A 21811-nucleotide genomic window follows, 5' to 3' on the forward strand; every position below is an offset into this window, starting at 1 on the left:
AAAAAATTTCAAGCAGCACTCTTTGCATATATCAGTAATTTTCTTGATAACTGTTTGTCGTAGAACAATGATCTTTTTTTATATGATGGGAAATTAAATGTGCTTTCTAAACAAACTAAACATAAGGGACTACCACCAATAATTCCGGAGTTATTGACGATTGACCGATTCGGGTACTGAAAATTCACCAAAGTCTTGACAAAAATAAAAAATCGAAAACTTCAATATTTGACTAAATGACGATTTTTGCGCTTCAGGGTCTCAAAAAATTGCATAAAACGTTATTGGATCGAATATAAAAAACTTTTTTTTTAATTTCTTGCAATTTGCATCTTTGAGCAATTTGCAAAAATATTCAAAATATCACTCTCTATACCCAAAAATACACCGAAAACAATGCAACTGATTATATTCATTTTTAACGCTTTTATTTATTTTATTTTGAAATAATCAACGTTTTTTGGATGTTCTAACAGCACCGTAGCGCTCTGAAATCGATAAAATCTTATAAAAATCGAATATGTAGTTTCAATTTTGAAAAATGATAATAAAAAAACAATTAAAATATTATACACGACGATAAAGATTTTTAAAAAAGAGACTTCGTCACTCGTAAACTTAATCTTTTCACTCGTAGATAAACAATTTCTTTATCGTCTTGTATAATAAATAACTACATTTTGCATTTTTTTAACGAAAATCTTTTTTTTAATAAAAAATTTAATGGTTTTGGTGAAAAATAGGATATTTGTAGTTTGACTTCAAGTTTTCGCCATTCGGTGGATAATTTAAAGGTAATTTCAACCATTTATTAAATCTATTTTTAAAAGCATACCTAGTTTACTGTTAGTTTACTTCACAAGGCAATAATGTTTTTTCATAAGACGAGAAATTTAAAGTGCTTTCCAACGGTACTAACCATAAGGAATTACGAGTACTGGTTCCGAAGTTATTGAGTATTGACCATAGACGGTTACAAAAAGCAGCCAAAATTAAAAAAAAATTAAAAAAATTGCAAACTTTAAAGACTGACTAAATGACGTTTTTTGTACTTTTACCGACTTTAAAGGCTCAAAATAGTGCAAAAAACGTTTTTTGACGATTTGGTTTAGTATTTAAAAAAAAATTTAATGAAATTTTTTTTTAGATTTTTGCTCTGGCTGTTTAATTGATGTGAACATTGTTCGAATAAGAAGAAGATAGTAAAATAATGGAACATAAATCTATTGTTGTTAGGATTAGTAATTTAAACCTGATCAGGAAATCATAGCCTGCAGTTCTGTAATAACCAATTTTTTCTCATCTCCAATAAAAAATTCGTTTCAGCACAGTTCTTCACATTTTACCAATCCAATTACATAACACCGACCCTGAACAATTTCATCCATGCATTTACTACTTTCATTTACCGAAAATTTGGTCCTAAACCACTCGAAATCAGACACGAAACCCTTCTAAACGACTTAATAATTTCGTTAAGGTCATCTACTCCCCCGCTTGAAACTCAAAGAAAGGACCTCAAGAACGCGCTTCAAAGGTAAATAAATAAACACCACGATGTTACATTATTACGCATAATGCAAGAAAGATGCCCCCTCTATGCCCATCTCCCACCTGAAGGTTTGGTATAAAAGACAGTGTTTATTAACAGCATCCCATCGCTCTGTGTACAGTGACGAATTTTAAGGGTTAAGTGGTGTGTTGGTTTTTGCATGGTTTGTGTCAAAACCAGGACATGATAATTAAGGTAAGGAGGGAAAAAAATCCAATTTTAGAAAAAAAATAACGATGACATTTAGAGTAATTGTGTCTCGAGTAAAGAAATTAGTGGTGAATGCCAGTGCACGAGTTTTACACCGATAAAAGCATCACGTTGCGAAATTTCCGTTGAAAATGTCATCAAATAAAGGCAATTACACAATTCTTAAATACACCCCATTATGAGAGTTTGTAAAAATTAATTAACGTCGAATGAGTTTTTAAGATCGATGCACGCCAAAAATTTATTCATTTATTCAAATCATTACAAAAAAGTAAATTTTTTTAGTAATTTTTCCACAATTTATACAATTAAAATATCGTAAAATGCAAATACCTTTAAGAAAATAGCATAAATTACGGAAAAACGCATACATGATTAACTATTTGTACAAGAATAAAGTATTTACTTTGAACTGCACATATTTTAAATGTAAATAAGCATAGCAAAAATTTTAATAAGAAAAAAATTACATTTCTAAAAAGGTGTATTGCACGACAAAATAAAACAAAACGTCAGAAAAGAAGAATGCACCATAACAAAAAACAAAACAAAAATTTAGAAATAATTATTTAAGGCCAATATGTGAAATAGTAGATTACATACTGAGGTGGGAGGTGTTACTAACGCAAAGCGCTGAGGTTAGCAACAACCACCAAAGTCTGTATACCATTCTGGCACAGTCATTTTCCTTAAAGAACAGAAAGCCAATAAAGAGTTTATTAAATTTAGAAAAACATTATATACCTATGACAGTTCGGGTTGGGAAGTGATCATTTCCCAACTTGAACTGTCATATTAAGTGACCACTTCCCATTTTTTGTATCAATTATTGTTAAATAAAGTTGAAATATCAAACTTACCAAGTTTTCAAATGTGAAAAAAAAACTTCTCGTCGTTATATACATTTTATTATTATGTTATTTTATTTTATTTATTATCCACTATTTTGATAAGCTAATTTACCGAAAAGCTAATTAATTAATCTTGCAATCTTGTCAAAATACCAGTAGCTGATTTAAGTTAATTAATTTAGTAATGTCAGTACTTCGCGTTGAAGCAAATAAAAGCATCACACCTCACGTCAAGCATGAAATAATAGGTCCATTGTGCAGTATTAAAACATTAATTAAGAGATAAGACGATTTGAATTCTCGGCCATGGGCTACATTACAAATTACAAATGTTATCTTTTGGGTAATTTATACTGTAATTATTTCCAATTAAATTGTATACAGGGTGTGAGAAGTTATTTACATTTTTACACTAGTAGTGCGAGTAGGATGACTAATTATTTATTTGCATTGTTAAAACCTTGAAGGAAAGCCAAAATTCTTAAAAAAAAAACACTTCTTCGCCTCATCCTACACACTTCCGCCAAAAAACGGCAAGGCCTCGTCATTAATCAAATAATTAATAGAATCACTTTTCGATAAATCATCTCGAAGGCCGACTTCCTCTCATTAAGTAAAATTTTCAATCATGTAGAATGGTGCAACGAAAATGCATATATCGAAGAAGGCCTTGAATGGTACCGAACGGTAACCACAATTCATCAAAATCATTCGTGAGGAATGAGTTATGATAGTACCGGTTTTACAATAAGTACTACCAAGATGCAACTTCATTAAACTGTGAAATTAATTGATAATATCGAGTTAGGTGGTCATAATTGTAAAATACTGAATTGTTACAAGTCAATTACAAGCAATTAAAAGACTTCATGTTTCGATTTATTGATGAATATTAATTCATTAATTTTATTAGCAAAGTTTATTTTTGTTGTAGGTGGCGGTTACTTATGTCAAGGCTGATTGTTTTTAACATTTATTGAAACAATACGAGTTTATTTTATTTGCTGTTAAGCTCTTAGAACAACAATAAAAGCCATAAAAATCATTCTTTATCCGCAAACGTCACAAAAGTGGCCACTTTTACGACTAAATGTCACAAGGAAGAGTTTGATTTTTGCGCCTAAACGTTTTTTAGTTTTATTATTGCTGCTTTGAGGGGTACATTGTAGATCATCAACATTTGACATTTTGCACTACTAACTGCACTAGTTAAATTAATCACGATGACTCCTAATAACGTAATATACTATTATTACACTTACTTGTTCGAATTTTATTGCGAAGATTTGTTTCGTTGCAAAAACTGTTCTTTTCTAATGAGAATTGCTGAAATATTATTTGTCCTCGAGAATTCCCTCAATTCAGCAATTAAAATTCATATTATTTAAGCAAAACAATTTAACGTAACTCATTGTTTTGTGAGCCAACATCACACTCCCACGGCCCAAAAGTCAAATCATTGCACACGAATTATTTCACCATCTCGGTTTGCGTCATCGTGATATATATTTTGTGAAAAGTATTTCTAATTGCCAGCAAGGATGTTATATCTGAAAATCTTCCATCCATCACTCGGCTTTCAGTACCAATTTCAGGCGTATTGTGTAAGAGATGCGATCGCGGATGTTCGGAGTTTCTTCACTGAAACAATGATCAATTACGCTGAAATCTGTAATTCAGTAGCGTTGGGTCAAGAGCATGGGCTTCTTAGAAAGTTTCAGAGCTTGTGGTCGCATCCTTCCGTCCATTGTAGACCACTGGAGCGCTCACCAGCCTTAACCTATGAATCCCCTGATCACGACTATTCAAACTAAGCATCCGGTTACAGCATGCAATGCTCGGATTGAACTTTATTGCAAGCATGCCATATGTGGGAAGTCAAATCGGGGTTAATAATAAACAATCGCAATAATACGAAAAATTCAACTAAAAGAATTGTAACTTTTTTTTTTCACACCAAGAAAAAGGAAGAATCTTTGCTCGTCTTCAGCGGTTTAAAATCAAGTCAAAATAATTGATTTCTTGGTGTAATCAATCATGTCAAGTGTAGGTGTATTGACTTGTCGTTTATTATGCTGATGGTGAAAGACGTCCGTTTCGTATAGTTTTCAAATTTTGACGTGTAATTAGATGTTACCTAATACATCTTTGTATGCGTAATTTTATGATCTGTCAGAAACGGCTACCGTTTAAGATTTATTAGCAAATGCGCGGTTTATGGACACTTAACTTTGGATTATGTGGTGTTTAGTAGTTTGCGATTAATTATTATTGAAAAAAATTAATTAATTAGAATACTAAAAAGCGGTGAAACAAAAAAATTTGTTTGTGAAAAGAAGAGAATAGTTTTTCATATTATGCTAAAAGACGGTAATATCAGTTTTAAAACGCCGTAAATAAGCTTAAACTTAAAAAATCCTATTTAAAAAAATATGAAATAAAATGTAAATCATTTTGGTAGCAGTGTAATTAAAAAAAAATAGTTAATATTTATATACAGGGTGAGTCTTAACTTGTTCGCTTAAAATTAGGGAATGAGATTTCTTATAAGGAATAGTCGAAAAAAGTTTTTAGTTACCGAAATACGGCATTATTAAAGCACTATTCAACTTTTAAATTTTAATTAAATTATACCAAGATTATCATTAGACATTCACTTCCTTAATTTGACATTCGGTAATGACAGTGAATAATGAGTAAAATGCAAAATAAGTTAAGTAAAACTTTTATTCTTTTTGGAGATACTCTCATAAAATTGCAAAAATCAAAAGTCCTTTTTGACTGTAATTACATAAAATGTTTTTTTTATAATCCGGATAAAACTGATTTTTTTTTTTTAAATTTGGTAAACAGAACGAGTTTTTTATCCGACAAATTCATCGCCGCTTTTTTTATACAGAGTGGGCAAGAACTTGTTAAAAATTGAAAATTGTTAAAAAAAATTATCTATAAAAATTTCGAAGTTATGAGAATTTGAATTTTGCACTTTGACTCTATTTATCTCTGAAAATTATTTTACATGTTTTTTTGCTACAGGCTATTAGAAGAAGAAAAAAGGAAGCTGTATCCTAAATCTTTATTATCTTTACTAAATAAGTACAAAAAAAACGTATACAAGATCATCAGTACCATTAAATAGACATAAAAAATGTAAAATGTAAAAAATTAAATGTCAAAATATTTTGTCATATAAATTTTTTAAAGATTATTTCCATGTTTCTAGTATCTTATCTTACTTAAAATTTTTCTCTGGGGCGCGAGTCCTGACACACCCTGTGTATGAATTAAATTATCTGAAGAAATACACAAAATTGAAAACTTCAAGAAAATGTGTTCAAAGTTATTTTCACTACTTTCAATAACGTTTCAGTATTTATTGTTCTCCACAAGAACGACCTAAGTAAATTAGAAATTTTCAATTTTTCTCGATTTTTTAAAAAAAAGTATTGTTTTATTTTTTTGAAATTCTTCATTTTTGAACTTATTCGTAATTGTTTATAACGTTTTCTATCACTGTCGCTATAGAACATTATTTATTTATTATTATTTTTGTTATTTTTTTATTATTTCTAAAATTTAGAAGTTAAATAGTGTTTTTATCAGCCAATATCTCGGTAACTAAAAAACTTTTACTAGAACTTTTTTACTATTCGTTATTATTGATAAAAAAGTATCATTTCTTAAGTTGAAACATCCTGTATATGAAAAATATTTTTTTTTTGTATTGAGCAAAAAAACGCTGAATGTCTCTAAACATATTGTTTTTATTTTAATAAATTTAATAAAATAAATTAATTATTTATAAAAAAAATGGTTACATGTTTCTAAGTTTTTATTATATGGACTAGATATTTTTCCTCGTGATGTTCCAGTTAACAGATCAAAATTTATGTGCTAGTAAAATTTTAAAGTTCATTGCAGAACCACTAAATTTATTCCCACATTCGAAATATGATATAAATCTTTATTAGTGTTAATTGCTATTGAGTCTTTATGACGTTACCGCCTACATTTTCCATTTATGGAGGAAGCACGCCTCAAGTATTTACCTACTGTTGAAGAGAATTCTATTTTTTGTTGTTTTCCTCATTTAAACCATAAAATATTTATTCACTTATTTATTTCCAATCATAATTAATGATAATCTGCTTGTGATTAATAGGTTTTGAAACAAAGTTACTTAAAATCAGACTCAAATTGCTGAGGATAATCAAGGTCAAAACATACAAGAAATTACACATAAAATACCATAAATTCACGCAATAATAATTAAACCAACGACAAATAAAATGTTTTATTTTTGTACAATGCATAACTTTATCGTGAAAAAAGTTTCTATCTGTAAACGTGACAAAAATGGCTTTTTTATGACTAAATGACACAAATAAAGATTTTACCCTTCAGCCATCAAGCAAAAATTTTATTTTTGCGCCTAAGCATTTTTACTTTTACCATGACATTATTGACATTTACTATTGTTGTTTCTTTTGCTGCTTCAACACTTTCTGGTGAGTTACATTGTAGATCATCAACATTCGACATTTTGTACTACCAACTGCACTAGTTAAATTAATAAACACTTTCGAAAATTTCAAATTCCGATACTGACGCGTGATTTTGTTTATAAGGTTATAATTTTATTACTTGCAAAACAACCTAATTATGTTGTTCATTTACTTGCTATTTGCCCCACTACGTTTGACTTCGCTACATAAGTATTACTTTTACCCCTAATAACATAATATACTATTTCGTCAGATTTTGTCGTTCTGAAGCATTTTATTTGTCGTTGGTTCAATTATTCTGTCCATTTTGCAACAAATAAAAAATATTTCTCTTTAAATTGCGACTATGACTATAAATCATTCGTATTAATTGTTCAAATTGACGCTTCCACTTTCTTTTATGTTTTCGTATGGCAATTGACAGACAATCAAAAGTAGCTGTGTTACTTTGTAAAATATAAAGCTTCTGATGATGAGGAATATAACGCAACAATACTTGGCTTTTATTGTTGTGTCATTGTAACAAGAGTCACTAGAGAACGTTATTCTTTGTGTTTATAAATTTTGTTAAATAGAAATGTTTCGATTTGTTTAAAACTTTTCTTTTAATATTGTTATCGCGTGGTCAGATTACATAAACTAGAGAAAGGCTTGTTGGAATTTTCAGTGTCCAAAAAACCGAAGAAAAACTCTTGTTCTAGTTACTAATGCAAATTATCGTTAAAAACTCGGAACTAATAAATTGAGAATACGTTTGTTTGGATAAATATTATGATTATATCGAGTGATGACACGTTTATGAAACAATTTTTTCTAATCACAATTATGCATGAACTCACGCATGCTGAGGTTGAAAAGGTTAGATGGTACACCTGCTGTTGTGCTCTTCTCAAATCAGTTTTGCCATAATTAGGGTTCAAATATTAATGGTTATTTAATTATTTTACGTGTACTTGTTGAATAATATAGGAAATATTATTTATAATCGTTTTTACGAAATCGCCCATTAAAACATTTTTTTTGGTTGGTCATTAGTGCAATTGAGCCAATATCTGATTCCCGGTTACATAATTATTGTAATTACAGGGAATTAATTAGTTTGGAAAATGTCAATTCGATTCGCACAACAAGGGCGATAAAAGCTCCAATAAAATGCATTGTTGTTGATAGTTATGTAATACTGCATAAAAAATGTCGTAAATATTTGTACAACAGCGACAATCCCATTATATTCATCCTGTCGGTCTATAATTTTTCAGCAGTAACCTTTAAAGAATGCCTCAACGATGAAGGCATGAATACAAATACATTTTATCCTTGAGTTGAAATCAGTCAAGTAACATACTTTCAATTTAGTGGAAGTAAAGCATGCAAAAATAACAACCACACCCTCAAGCAATTAAGCTTCTTTCCGTATACATACATATTATTCAATCACGAAGAGAATCCTGTTATAACAATGTCCTTGGTCGTCGCAATAACTACAATCAATAATTTATTTATCAGACGACGAACCTCTTCAAGTATCTGTTTTTTAATTATGTTTTACTGGACTTAAAAATAACTTATTTAAACAGTCCTCCGGAATGACTTGTACTCCAAACATATTATTTAACTTAAAAATATCGTTTTTAAAGACATTTTAGACGTAGGTGTAAAAATCTCTAAAACATAATGATAAATTTGTAGTGACAGAAACTGTGTTTTTTGTTAGTTTAATTTTTACAAATATTACTCATCTCTTAAATTAAAGTAAATACAATTTCAAGCAGTTTTAAAGACAAAAACAATTAATTAATAATAAAACAGATAAAGGGTGTCCCAACAGGAAGTGTAATTTTAATTTTTCAAAAACAAACTTATTTTTTTGTAATTAAAGATTATATTTTGATTTTAAAATAAAGTTCGAATTGCCATTAAACATGGCATTCTTTTTCAGGAAAGCTTTCTTTTACTGAAGTTTTGGACATTTTTACATAAAGAGCAAAAGATAAAAAAAAAACAAAATGCCTTAATCATTTTGGGAAGGTGTGGTTTACTAATTTTAAACAAATAATTACTAATGAGTATTAAATAATAAATATACCAAATTATGTAAAAACTAATTTTTATTTAAATTGTTGGTGTTTTTTTTTTATAACAATTTTTTCTTTCTGTGTTACAGATTTCAGCAGCTTTATGCTGCTTAATAGCAGCAAATTATGCTGCAATCGCTCCCGGACAAAATGCTTATCTCCCTCCCAAAGACGGATACAAATACGAAAAACCCTCAGTGCCATTCCCTCCTCCTCAACCTCCAAGACCTCCATCTCCGCCAACTCAACCGCCATATAGACCCCCAGCGCCCACTCAACCCCCCTACAGGCCTCCAGCGCCCACCCAACCCCCCTACAGGCCTCCAGCACCTCCCACTCAACCTCCTTATAGACCACCAGCACCGCCTCAACCTCCAAGACCAACCTACGGTCCACCTACTCCACCTCCCTATAGACCTCCAGCACCGACTCAACCTCCCTACAGACCCCCAGCACCTCCAACTCAACCCCCATACCAACCTCCATCAAGACCACCACCGGCTACAGTTCCCCCTAAGTTTCGCCCAACTTCCCCTCCACGACCACCAACCGGACCGCAATATTTGCCACCAGAACGTCCAGGTTTTCCAACTTCACCTCCTTCGTACAGACCCCCATCGCCTCCAACTCCGCCTCCTTATAGGCCTCCAGCGCAAACTCCTCCTCCATATAGGCCTCCATCTCCTCCAACTCCGCCTCCGTATAGGCCACCTGCGCAAACTCCTCCCCCATACAGGCCTCCTTCTCCTCCCACTCCACCTCCGTATAGGCCTCCTGCGCAAACTCCTCCTCCATACAGGCCTCCATCTCCCCCAAGTCCACCTCCGTATAGGCCTCCATCTCCCCCAACTCCACCTCCGTATAGGCCTCCAGCGCAAACTCCTCCACCTTACAGACCAGGCCCATCACCAACACCACCACCATACAGACCAACTCCTGGACCGAGACCATTGCCAGGTCCAAGTCCTGGAGGAGACGGATCCGTAATAATTTCTCAATTTTTTTCTCTCAGGTTTTTCAACAATTTTTTGTAGGAAACTCACGATCATCATCACCACGTACCTGGCATGCCTTTTGATTTCAGTTACGCTGTTAAAGATGATCATTATGGTAACGACTACTCACATAATGCCATCAGTGACGGAGATCAAACTAAAGGAGAATATAGAATACAATTACCTGATGGTAGGACACAAGTGGTTAAATATACAGCTGATTGGGCTACTGGTTTCCATGCCCAGGTAAAAATTTTCGTAATTTTAAAACACAAACTAATTTAAAAAATTTAGATAAGTTATCAAGGACAACCGACGTATCCGCAATACCCGGGACGCCCCAGTGGTCCAACACCCAGCGGACCATCATACCCAAGTGTTCCTTCATACCCTAGTGGACCTAGCAGACCAAGTGTCCCGTCTTACCCTAGCGGACCCAGTGGCAGACCGTCTTTCCCTAGCACACCTAGTAGACCTAGCACCCCGTCGTTCCCTAGCATACCCAGCAGACCTAGCACGCCTTCTTTCCCGAGCACACCTAGTAAACCGTCGTTCCCTAGCACCCCGTCCTTCCCTAGTACACCTAGTAGACCTAGTACTCCCTCATTCCCTAGTCCACCCTCTGGTGGTTATCCCAGTGGAAGACCAGCAGGCCCATCGCCCTCATTCCCTAGTCCACCTTCTGGTGGGTATCCCAGTGGAAGACCTGCAGGTCCATCGTTCCCCACTCCAAGCAAACCGTCTTTCCCTGGTACGAGTACGAACCAAATCACCCAACAATACGCCCCTGGTGGTGGATACAAATACTAAATGACACAACGATTGAAAATCCACACTGCCTTATCGAGTGTTCAAATGAATTCAAGTTGCAATAGTTTTTAATCGCGCTTTTTAGCAAAACTTGTGATGCAATTTTTTGTTACCCTTTGTACAGGCAAATCTTAGATTAATGATTGTATATTTTAGAGTTTCTTGTATTTATTTTAGTACTTATTTTTTGATGTGAATATTTTGAAATCACGTTTGAAAAGTCAGTTATTCATACTTTTGTCAAAACTTTTCTATTTATTCTTTGATATTGTATCATACTGTAAAATGTATAATACGAATGCAATGTACTATAAAATAAATTTATTTTTATACTGACAGCTTTGTAATTTATTATTACAAAAGAGAACTTAAAAAAAACATATAATTAATGTTTTTATTATAATAATAAACATTTATGTTTAAAAATCAAATGTAAAATTAAGTTAACTATGCAACCAACAATACACCCAAAAATCTTTTTGGGAATTCCCGGTTAACTTGTGTGTTTTTGAAACAAACAAAAAACGATTAAAAACCTGTTGTAAGTTGCATGACTTTATTTATAATACTTCTGACTACAATTTCACAGACATAATAGGAGTTTTTGTATAAAATAAAAAAAATTACGATGCTAAAATTAATGTGTACAATTTTTCCATTTTGATTGAATAATTTGAAGGTAAAGTTGATAATCCATCTGACTTGTGTAACACCGCAGATTTTTCCATTATATCATATCTGTTTGGACTAAAAAATAAAAAAACTGACTCTAGACTCAATGTAAAATTGTTCAAAACTTACCTAGCTTTTTCCTTTTTATGAAACAACATCGTGTACCTACTTAAAACAGGGGTAAAACGACAGGGTGACAAATCATTAACGTTAAGTCGCCTAAAAGCAAATAAATAACAAGAGAAACCACTTTAAAAATAATTTACTTGTAAAAATCGTCATCTTCTCCACCCCAGCCGTAGAAATGATTGGACAAACCATTGATTTTCTGGAAATGTTGCGACGAAATTGCCACAACTCCGCCAAATAGTGTCAAATACGGTAAATTAAATCTAAAAAAGACAATAACACAACAAAAATTAAAAAGTAAACAGTTTAAATTACCTAAAAGTATCCACACTACTAGACATGTGTCTTGGTTTGCTCACACACCCATAAATATTCCCACTGTTTAGTGGCAGAAGATCAACGTCATGTAAAATAAGGCAAGGAAAATCCATATCAATTGCGACTTTAGCCCCAAAATTGAGCATTTTTGCTCGATTAAACGCTAAATTGTCCACTTGATCCACAATAAAAATTCTGTAAAATAAATATTGTTTTTGTAGAAAATTGTGCATGTAATTTAGGAACGTTTCTAACTGTAATGTTCTATTTCTGTAAGGGACTATCACAGCAACTTTTATTAAAGGATTACAGTGTTTGGGCTTATACACACCACCTGAAACACAAAATTGAATGTTTGCAACCACACAAACACCAAATACCATGCTCGGGTGTAAAATAACTCTTAGCTTCACCAATTTCCACATCAGTGTTATTCAAAATCACTTCTTTGTAATTGCAGTTTCTTAAATGTGATATTTTTTGTGTAAATTGTAATTCTTTGTACACATCTTTGAGATCAATGTAATCATAATGTCGAGCGTGTCTTGTGGGCCAATATATCGCAATCGTTACAATAATGCCACAAAACACCCAAATATTCCTTGCTGACATGCTTGAGCTTACATTTTCCTGATAAAAGGGATTAATTATTCCAGCGTCTTGCGCAAACGTAATTCGCCCAAAAACGTCCGAATTTCACATTTTGTGCGTTTGAAACCACTTTCTCACATTAATATTCATTAAAAACAAAATCGACTTATTTTGCCCCCTTCTTTGGCCAAGTGAGGTTAGGTTTTCATAAAATAAAAACTAATCAATTTATTACAACGTAAATGAAAGCAATGCACCGGTTTTAATCCATACTTGTTTTCTCCTTTCTATCTCACAATTTCATCTCATATTTTAATTATTTTTTATTTATTAATTTTAAATAAAACAGTGACGCCAACCTTGTTAACATTTTTTTAATTATTATAAAAAGTAACATACTAAAATGTAGCAGCTTGATTATGTAAAAATCACAATAAGTATTGATTAAATTGTTAGCTGAAGTTGTACATAAATATTTTTTTTAATTTAAGTACTTATTTAGCGCTGATGGGTTTTTGCGCTTGCTAGAATTCGTGATTTTTTGTCAATTTAGGGATTTTTTGCTAGTGAGTTGACGTGGAGGTAACTAGCGCATGCGTAGTTTAACCTTACGTGGCAAGTTGCTAGTTGAGGGTTAGAGAAATGTCGTTTATTTATTAATTTTTCAAGTATTTTGTTGAACTATTTAGTGTACGTGCTAATTTTTTGCTTTCTGGATTAAAAAGGTTTGATTTTGTTGAACATTCAAGTTCTCAAACTACCAACTTTTCCCGTTTTTTTAACTTAATTAAGTACAAAAATATGGGTCATTTTTAAAATAAAAAGTATTTTTTTCATATTTCCACTTTCCTGATTGCGTTCACGAGATTCTTCAACCTTTATTGTTTATTTTGGCATCTGTGTTTACATGAATAAAGTAAACACGACTCGGTTTAGGTTTTTTGATTACTTAATATCTATTTTCACTTTTTTACAGGAATAATGAACCGTCAATACCCTCCACAGCAGCAGTTTGGGTTGCCCCCTCAAGATATGTTACCCCCAGGTCCTCCACCTCCACAAGGAGCTTTTCAGAATGTTAATTTGGGCCCTCAAAAACCAGGTCCTCCACAACCTTACATTCCTCAAAACCCTCAAATGTTCCCACCTGGACAAATGCCTCCAAATCGGAGGCCTCTGCCCCCGACCCAACTACCCCCTAGTTTAGAACAAGAGAATATAATGCCTAAACCTGGAGGAGTTCAAAATGGACCCCAGTTTCAAAATGGACCAGGATATGGGTCACTGGCGTCACCTCCTCTACCCCCACATGGTAAATTATCAAACTTATGTTTTTTTTTATTAATAATTTGTTGGCAGGCCCCCCAAATTCGATAAATAAACAACACCCTCAACCCCCACTTCCAGGCCAACCTTTCACTCAACCCCCAAATCAACCACCCATCAACCCAGCCCAACCTTTTACTCAATCACCTCCAAATCCCATGTTGGCTCAACCCCCACCCAATCACTTCAATCAACCCCCACCGCAATTCGCCCAACTTCCAACAATGCCCGGTTTAAATCAACCTCCTGGTCCCAACCAAATGGCCAATCAGATGCAAGGGCCCGGTTTAAATCAACCTCCTCCCAACCAACTGGCCAATCAAATGCAAGGGCCCGGTTTAAATCAACCTCCTCCCAACCAACTGGCCAATCAGATACAAGGGCCCGGTTTAAATCAACCTCCTCCCAACCAACTGGCCAATCAGATGCAAGGGCCCGGTTTAAATCAACCTCCCGGTCCCAACCAACTGGCCAATCAGATGCAAGGGATGAGTTTGGGTGGTCCTAGACCATATCCTCCGCCAATGAAACGCGCAACGAATGGGGATGGGGGGCCCCACATGCCGCCCCCGTTAACTCAACAACAATACATGAATGGACAACAAATGCGGCCACAACAAGGGTTCGGCCAACAGCCCCCTGTTCCAGGGGCGTATCCGCAACCTGCGTATCAACAACCCCAACAAGCCAAGCGACTTGATCCCGATCAAATGCCGAGTCCTGTAAGGATATTTCAGGGTTTTTCAAATGAAAATAATTTTTTTTTCAGATTCAAGTAACTCAAGATGATCAGCAAAACCGGTCGGGGATTTTTTGCACCAACCAGAAAGGGCTTGTGCCCCCTTTAGTAACCACGAATTTTATTGTTCAAGATCAAGGGAATTCGAGTCCTCGATTTATACGATCTAGCATGTATAATGTACCAGTTTCACAGGTTTGAAATTAATTTTTGATTGAGAAAAAAAAAATGAAAATTTTTTTGGTAGGACATAATGAAACAAACTGCAGTTCCATTCAGTTTGGTTATTAGTCCCATGGCAAGGACCGTGGACCAGGAATACCCCCCACCAATTGTCAATTTCGGGGATTTAGGCCCAGTCCGGTGTATCAGATGCAAGGCCTATATGTGTCCTTTTATGCAATTTATCGATTCTGGAAGACGATTCCAGTGCCTTTTTTGTAAAGCCACAACCGATGGTAATCCCACTTTTTGCGTTAATTAATCCCTAATTCGGTCAATTAACAGTCCCTCAAGAATATTTCCAACATCTGGACCACACCGGTCAACGATTGGACCGTTTCGAACGTCCAGAACTCGTCTTGGGCACTTACGAATTTGTCGCAACTCCCGAATATTGTCGTAATAACACTTTACCCAAACCTCCGGCCATGATTTTCGTCATTGACGTCTCTTATAATAACATAAAATCAGGTTTAGTCCATTTACTGTGCTCCCAAATTAAGGACATTATCAAGAATTTACCCGTCGATCAAGGACAGGAAAAAAGCAGTATGCGCGTCGGGTTCATCACTTACAACAGTTCGGTCCATTTTTACAACATTAAGGGAAATTTAGCCGCCCCTCAGATGCTGATCGTTGGCGACATCCAAGAAATGTTTATGCCGCTTTTAGACGGGTTTCTTTGCACTCCGGAGGAGTCCGGGCCTGTTATCGATGCGTTGATGCAGCAAATTCCAGCGATGTTTGGTGATACGAGAGAAACTGAAACTATTTTACTACCGGCGATTCTAGCAGGACTTGAGGCTTTAAAAGTTGGTTTTTGGTATAATAAGGGAAATGGGGGAGGTAATAAGTTTGTTTGTAGGCGTCCGAATGTGCGGGAAAATTGCTCGTTTTTCACTCGAGTTTGCCAACAGCTGAAGGTCCGGGAAAATTGAAAAATCGCGACGACCGAAAACTACTAGGAACTGATAAGGAACGAACGGTTTTGACACCACAAACACAAGCCTATAATCAGTTAGGGCAAGATTGTGTCGCAGCCGGCTGTTCGGTCGATCTTTTCATTTTTAATAATGCTTATATCGATATTCCTACCATCAGTCAAGTGTCGCGGTTGACAGGGGGCGAAGTCCACAAATATACATACTTCCAGGTTAGAGTTTTTTGGGTTTTCAATAATAATATCTCGAGTTGATACCAAATTGCCAGTTATTTCCCGAACAAAATTAACAAAAACAATAATCATTATAAGTCGAAAAAAAATTATGTCAATCAAATCTTTTAAATTCTTGAGATTTAAATTTTGTGAGGGAATAGTCAATTTAATTATCAAATTTTTTATAGGCCGATATCGATGGTGAGAGACTAATAAAAGATATCATAATGAATATCAGTAGACCAATCGCATTCGACGCCATTATGAGAGTACGGACGTCAACTGGCGTCAGACCCACAGATTTTTACGGTCATTTTTACATGTCGAACACCACAGACATGGAACTGGCAGCCATTGGTAAGAAAAAGTGTTAATTCTAGAAATTACCATGGTAACATTACAAACTGTCATTGGTGTTGCCATGGAAACAAGTCATTTTGAATGAGTTACTTAGAGGTTTCCATGGTAACAGTGTTTTTTTCGGGAATCGCGAATGAATGCTAGAAATTACCATGGCAACATTAAAGACTGCTATTGGTGTTGCCATGGAAACAACTCATTATGAATGAGTTTCTTAGAGGTTACTATGGTAACGGAGTGTTTTTTTTTGGAGGTCGTGAATGGATGCTAGAAATTACCATGGCAACATTGAAAATTGTCATTGGTGTTGCCATAGAAACATTTAATGACGTTTCTATGGTAACAGGGTGTTATTCGGAGATCGTGAATGAATATTAGAAATTACCATGGCAACATGAAAACTTGTCGTTGGTGTTGCCATGGAAACATATGACACTCTTTACGAATGAGTTTTTTGAATGTTCTCATGGTAACGGAGTGAATGAATGCTAGAAATTACCATGGCAACATTGAAAATTGTCATTGGTGTTGCCATAGAAACATTTAATGACGTTTCTATGGTAACAGTTTTTTTCGGAGATCGTGAATAAATGTTAAAAATTACCATGGCAACATGAAAAATTGTCGTTGGTGTTGCCATGGAAACATACCAGGTGAATAAAAAGTATGGAACCAAGCGTTTTTTTCGTAAACTAAGCACTAACTAAGTACAATGAAAATGTGACCATTTATCAAGAATAACATTTTTCGAAATTTGCTCCCATGATGATATGCACTTCGGTTAAGTTCGGAAAATCTTCGTGATGAGCTCGGAACGCAACTTTAACAATTAATTAAAAAAAAGTACTGGCTAAAAAACAATTTTATTTAATTAGAGGTCATTTTTAGATCATAATCTTTAATTAAAAAAATTATCATGATGGGTTGCCATTTAAAAAAAATAAAATTTTTCCAGAACTCGAAAACTAAAAGAAATTTCGAAAAATGGTCACATTTTAATTGTACTTTACACTACACTAATTATTTTTTCGTAAAGTTCTTAGTTTACGAAAAAAACGCTTGGTTCCACACTTTTTATTCACCTGGTATAATGACACTGTTTATGAATGAGCTTTTTGAATGTTACCATGGTAACTTAGGGAATGAATGCTAGAAATTACCATGGCAACATTATGAATGAGTTTCTTGAAGGTTTCCATAGTAACGCAGTGTTTTGTGAAATAGTGAATGAAAAATATCAATGGTGGTATTTTTTTCTAGATTGTGACAAGGCCGTGGCCGTTGAGGTGAAGCACGACGACAAGTTGTCCGAGGAGGAGGGCGTGTACATCCAGGCGGCGTTGTTGTATACGTCATGTTCGGGTCAGCGCCGCCTGCGCGTGATGAATCTTTCGTTGAAAACTTGCTCCCAAATGTCGGATCTTTACCGAAATTGCGATTGCGATACTATAATCAATTATCTTTCAAAACAAGCGACTTATAAACTATATGAACATAATCCGAAAGCTGTCAAAGATAGTATAGTGACTCGTGCGGCGCAAATTCTCGCCACTTATAGGAAAAACTGTGCGAGTCCTAGTAGTGCAGGTCAACTAATCTTGCCCGAATGTATGAAATTATTGCCGTTGTATGTGAATTGTTTATTGAAGAGTGATGCTCTATCTGGGGGGTCTGATATGACAATTGATGATCGAGCTTATGTTATGCAAGAGGTTATGATCATGGATATACCGACCAGTGTGAATTATTTCTATCCGAGGTTGGTACCATTGATTGATTTAGATCCAACTCAGGATCCTGTAGAGATTCCTGCGCCGATTAGGTGTACGTTTGATAAAATGAACGAACAAGGAGTTTATATTTTGGGTGAGTGCTCGAAATCGGGGATTTCCCCAATTCAAAATTTTAATTTATAGAAAATGGAATTCATATGTTTTTGTGGATTGGGTTAGAAACGAATCCTGATTTTATCCAAAAAGTTTTCGGAGTCCCGTCTGCGATTCAAGTCGATGTTGAAAAAGTTGCTCTGCCTGAGTTAGATAATTCTTTATCGGTTGCCGTGAGGAATATTATTGAAGAAATCAGGACACAGAGACATAAATGCATGAGGGTGAGTTGTTGTTGCTGTTGACAAAAATATATACAGGGTGGTTTTTGAAAAAGGCAGGCGCTGTAGAATTTTTATTTATGGCCCGATTTCAAAAATTAAAAAAATAATTCTAATTTTAAATTCAAACTTATATTTTGTGGAAGGTATTACTTTTTTTGGTACAGACTTACTAGAAATTATTGTTTAAAAACATTTTCAAAATTGTAAAAAATTAATAAAAGTTAATAAAATCTAGTCGCATGGCGTCAAATAAGACAATGCCATTATTGTAATATCAGAAAGCAGCAAATGAAAGAAAATATTGCTAATGTTTTTTCAAATTTTTAATAAGAAATGACAATAATAATTACTTGCAAGAAATCAGTGTGATTTATCTATTTTATTTTTATTTATTTAGTTTAATTTTAATAAAATTATTGTTAACGTCAATTTTTTTATAGATTTTTTAATTTATCTTTTTTTTCAATTTTGCTAATTTAAAAAAAATGTATAGAGGTAGAGGGTGTTTTACATAATTGTGCGAGTAAAATGCAATCAATAATACATATTCCGATACGAACTCGATTACAAATTTTTAAAAATTGGATAATCTTTTCTAGTTTGTTCACTCTTTCAAAAAAAATAACTTTTTTAGTTAGTGATTAATAAAGACCGGATTTTAGGATAAATGCCTTTTTGTTTAGACTTAAAGTATAAACGAGAGTTATCTAGAAGCTCGTTTTAGGTAAAATATGGCATTTTGAAAAAAAATTTTTAGGTTTTAAAGTGTTAAATTGATCGTTTAGGTCCTAAAACATCATTAGCGTTTCTTGTTTAAGACTTTTAGGATTTAATATCTTTTTTAACTCAATTCTTTTTTTTTTTTTTGGTAATACAAAATTAACGAACTCTTTTTGCAAAAAAGACAATTACATAAGGCAGTTTTACTGCCATGTTGTTAGTTGTGTTGTCATCATTTGGTGTATGAGACTACGAGTTTCATACAATAATTCTAAATACTACAATTATTACATTTTACAAAACTTTGAGGTAATTTGCGATATTATTGATTTTTTATTTCATGTCTTGTTTTAAGATTTGTCTTATTTTTAGTTTTTTCAGCCCTGTTTTCCAACTTTTAACGTCCCCAAAAATTCCGGTTTTTATTAATTACATCTTTTAGTACTATTTTCAGTAGTCATTTCAGGAATTATACGATTTTTTAATACCCATCTAAATATTATTTGCAATAAACTTATCAATAGAGATGAAACCATGAAAGTTGAAAATTAGGACCCAAAAATAGAACAAATCCTAGAACAGGACAATAGAACTAACAACATGGCATTAAAATTTCGTTATGTAACTGTCTATGTTTTCTCTAAAAAGAGTTTGTTAATTTTATATTCATAAAATTGATTTAAAAACGATAATGAATCCTAAAAGTTTTAAAAAAAGAACACTAACGATGTTTTAGAAACTAAACCGTCAATTTAGGACTTTGGAGCTTAAAACAAGTTTGTCAAAAAAAGATGACTCTCGTTCATCGAGAGTTTAAGTCTAAACAAAAAGGCATGTATCCTAAACTCCGCCCTCTTAATTATGATAGATAAACTAGAATATATTCATGCCGTCTCTTGTTAGAACAAATGATAATTGTTCTTGAAAAACTGCAGTTTATGACTATTAATGAAACAGTGATTAGTTTGAAAACTACTGTCATGGGTTTCCAAAAATTAAATAATTAATAAATGTCTATTTTTTGTATCTAGTGTTTTCTGACTTTTGTATTATTTGGGTGCGTACATTAGGCACAAGCCTCGTAAAGTTGTGTGAAACACTCTGTATATTATTTATCGATAATTGACAGTAATAAATGGTTTAAAAAGTTAAAAAATACATGTTTTTTTGTTATGTATAGAGATTACAAAATAACTTGTGCTAAAACGATAATATCGTCATTTATCGGAATATTGATAATTATTATTGATATTAATTTGTAGTTATACATATACAGTATGTATGTCCACGGATTGAGTTTACAAAAGGAAAAAAAATATCTTTGATTTTTCGTCAAAACTGCAAAGGAAAAATATTTTTTGCTTCACCTGAAACCAGCAAATCTGTAATTAAAACTTCATTATTCTGATTCAGTGGAAAAAAAAGTTGATTATTCTCTTGATATTGAACTTTGAATAAATTTTCTTTGCTTTTTAATCCTAACACATTGGCGGTTTTATTTATTTGACAACTATAAGTTACTTTGACAATTAATTTATTAATTGAATAATGACATTTAGTTCTTGTTAAAATGACTTTGTTTTTTTTCTTAAAGCTGTTTCTTTGAGTTGCCACTTATTAAAATTATGTTTTTCACAAATTTTTGTTATTTAACTCATTTGTTAAAATAACATCATTGTCAAAAAAAATTAAACCGCCAATGCAGGGAAAAATTATTTTAAGTCTAAAATCAACAGAAAAATGATTTTTTTTCTATTTAGTTAGAATAATAAAGTTTTAATTAAATTAAAAATCAAAGATAATTTTTTTTCCTCTTGTAAACTCAATCCGGAAATATACTGTATAATTTTCTATACATATTTAAAGGTACATATTTCGGTAAAAATTCCTAGTCTTAGTCGTTGTCGTTGTTGTTGTCGTTGTTGTCGTTGTTGTTGTTGTTGTTGTCGTCGTTGTTAAAGTGAGTTTTTTTCCAGTTAACTATTGTTCGACAAAGGGAGAAGTTGGAGCCCGTTTTTAAACATTTCTTAGCTGAGGATCGTGGAACAGATGGATCTCCCAGTTACGTCGATTTTTTAATACACATGCACAAAGAAATTCGGTCGTTACTAAGCTAGCAATCAAGATGAATATTTGGTTGGTTAATGGAATCGTACTCAATATATTTTCATCATTTATTTACTTCAAGTATATTTTTATTATATGGTTAACATTTTAAGACAAACTGGAGAGGAAATTTGAGATTCTTGTACCGGAAAACATAAATTTAATAAAGTTCCCACCTGTTATTGTAGATTGTTATATTTTTACTGTATGTCAATGTTACTGAACTATCATTTTGTATTTATTGGTGCCCCTTTGAGACCTTGTATCATACAAATAACTAATAAAGTAGCTGTAAGAAAAGTGTGTTTGATTCGGCTCCCTGTCCATTCCTATCGTTTCAGGCACCTGTTAATTTGGGGCGCAT

The 21811-nt window shown here is 33.3% G+C and overlaps 3 protein-coding genes across 5 annotated transcripts; 2 read left to right on the plus strand and 1 right to left on the minus strand.

The window, feature by feature from the left end:
* Positions 1-1656: 1656 nt before the first annotated feature.
* Positions 1657-11336, plus strand: LOC123003732 (extensin-like). The gene is made up of 4 exons (XM_044396704.1): positions 1657-1747; positions 9283-10176; positions 10228-10434; positions 10483-11336. The coding sequence occupies exons 1-4, from the start codon at positions 1736-1738 to the stop codon at positions 10996-10998; spliced, it is 1629 nt and encodes a 542-aa protein (XP_044252639.1). The 5' UTR covers positions 1657-1735; the 3' UTR covers positions 10999-11336.
* A 207-nt stretch (positions 11337-11543) lies between these two features.
* On the minus strand, positions 11544-13061 carry LOC123004393 (beta-1,4-galactosyltransferase 1). Of its 2 annotated transcripts, XM_044397653.1 has the most exons (6): positions 12498-13061; positions 12373-12451; positions 12115-12312; positions 11937-12062; positions 11800-11889; positions 11544-11745 (listed from the first exon to the last, which is right to left on the minus strand). In XM_044397653.1, the coding sequence occupies exons 1-6, from the start codon at positions 12727-12729 to the stop codon at positions 11622-11624; spliced, it is 849 nt and encodes a 282-aa protein (XP_044253588.1). In that variant the 5' UTR covers positions 12730-13061; the 3' UTR covers positions 11544-11621. The 2 variants fall into 2 exon arrangements, with proteins under 2 accessions (XP_044253588.1, XP_044253580.1); XM_044397645.1 differs by having other exon boundaries at positions 12115-12451.
* Positions 13062-13303: 242 nt separating this feature from the next.
* On the plus strand, positions 13304-21747 carry LOC123005646 (protein transport protein Sec24C). Of its 2 annotated transcripts, none has more exons than XM_044399486.1 (11): positions 13304-13433; positions 13685-14020; positions 14068-14756; positions 14804-14968; positions 15021-15231; positions 15281-15807; positions 15861-16148; positions 16340-16508; positions 17772-18377; positions 18428-18621; positions 21318-21747. In XM_044399486.1, exons 2-11 carry the CDS (start codon positions 13690-13692, stop codon positions 21456-21458), a joined length of 3321 nt encoding a protein of 1106 aa, XP_044255421.1. In that variant the 5' UTR covers positions 13304-13433; positions 13685-13689; the 3' UTR covers positions 21459-21747. The 2 variants fall into 2 exon arrangements, with proteins under 2 accessions (XP_044255421.1, XP_044255429.1); XM_044399494.1 differs by having other exon boundaries at positions 13304-13398.
* Positions 21748-21811: the final 64 nt, after the last annotated feature.

Source organism: Tribolium madens, unplaced genomic scaffold (assembly GCF_015345945.1).
Source record: "Tribolium madens isolate multiple individuals breed KSU strain unplaced genomic scaffold, Tmad_KSU_1.1 Scaffold_11;HRSCAF=98;Tcas5.2_LG3b, whole genome shotgun sequence".
NCBI lineage: Eukaryota > Metazoa > Arthropoda > Insecta > Coleoptera > Tenebrionidae > Tribolium > Tribolium madens.

Coding starts and splice junctions, on each gene's coding strand:
- LOC123003732 (XM_044396704.1), top strand. Junction 10,177..10,227: donor GTCCTGGAGGAGACGGATCC/GTAATAATTTCT, acceptor AATTTTTTGTAG/GAAACTCACGATCATCATCA. Junction 10,435..10,482: donor CTACTGGTTTCCATGCCCAG/GTAAAAATTTTC, acceptor TAAAAAATTTAG/ATAAGTTATCAAGGACAACC.
- LOC123004393 (XM_044397645.1), bottom strand. CDS start 12,729: ATGTCAGCAAGGAATATTTGGGTGTTTTGTGGCATTATTGTAACGATT. Junction 12,452..12,497: donor TTATTTTACACCCGAGCATG/GTATTTGGTGTT, acceptor TTTGTGTTTCAG/GTGGTGTGTATAAGCCCAAA. Junction 11,890..11,936: donor GAAGATGACGATTTTTACAA/GTAAATTATTTT, acceptor ATTTGCTTTTAG/GCGACTTAACGTTAATGATT.
- LOC123005646 (XM_044399486.1), top strand. CDS start 13,690: ATGAACCGTCAATACCCTCCACAGCAGCAGTTTGGGTTGCCCCCTCAA. Junction 14,757..14,803: donor CCGATCAAATGCCGAGTCCT/GTAAGGATATTT, acceptor TTTTTTTTTCAG/ATTCAAGTAACTCAAGATGA. Junction 15,808..15,860: donor CAGGACTTGAGGCTTTAAAA/GTTGGTTTTTGG, acceptor GTTTGTTTGTAG/GCGTCCGAATGTGCGGGAAA.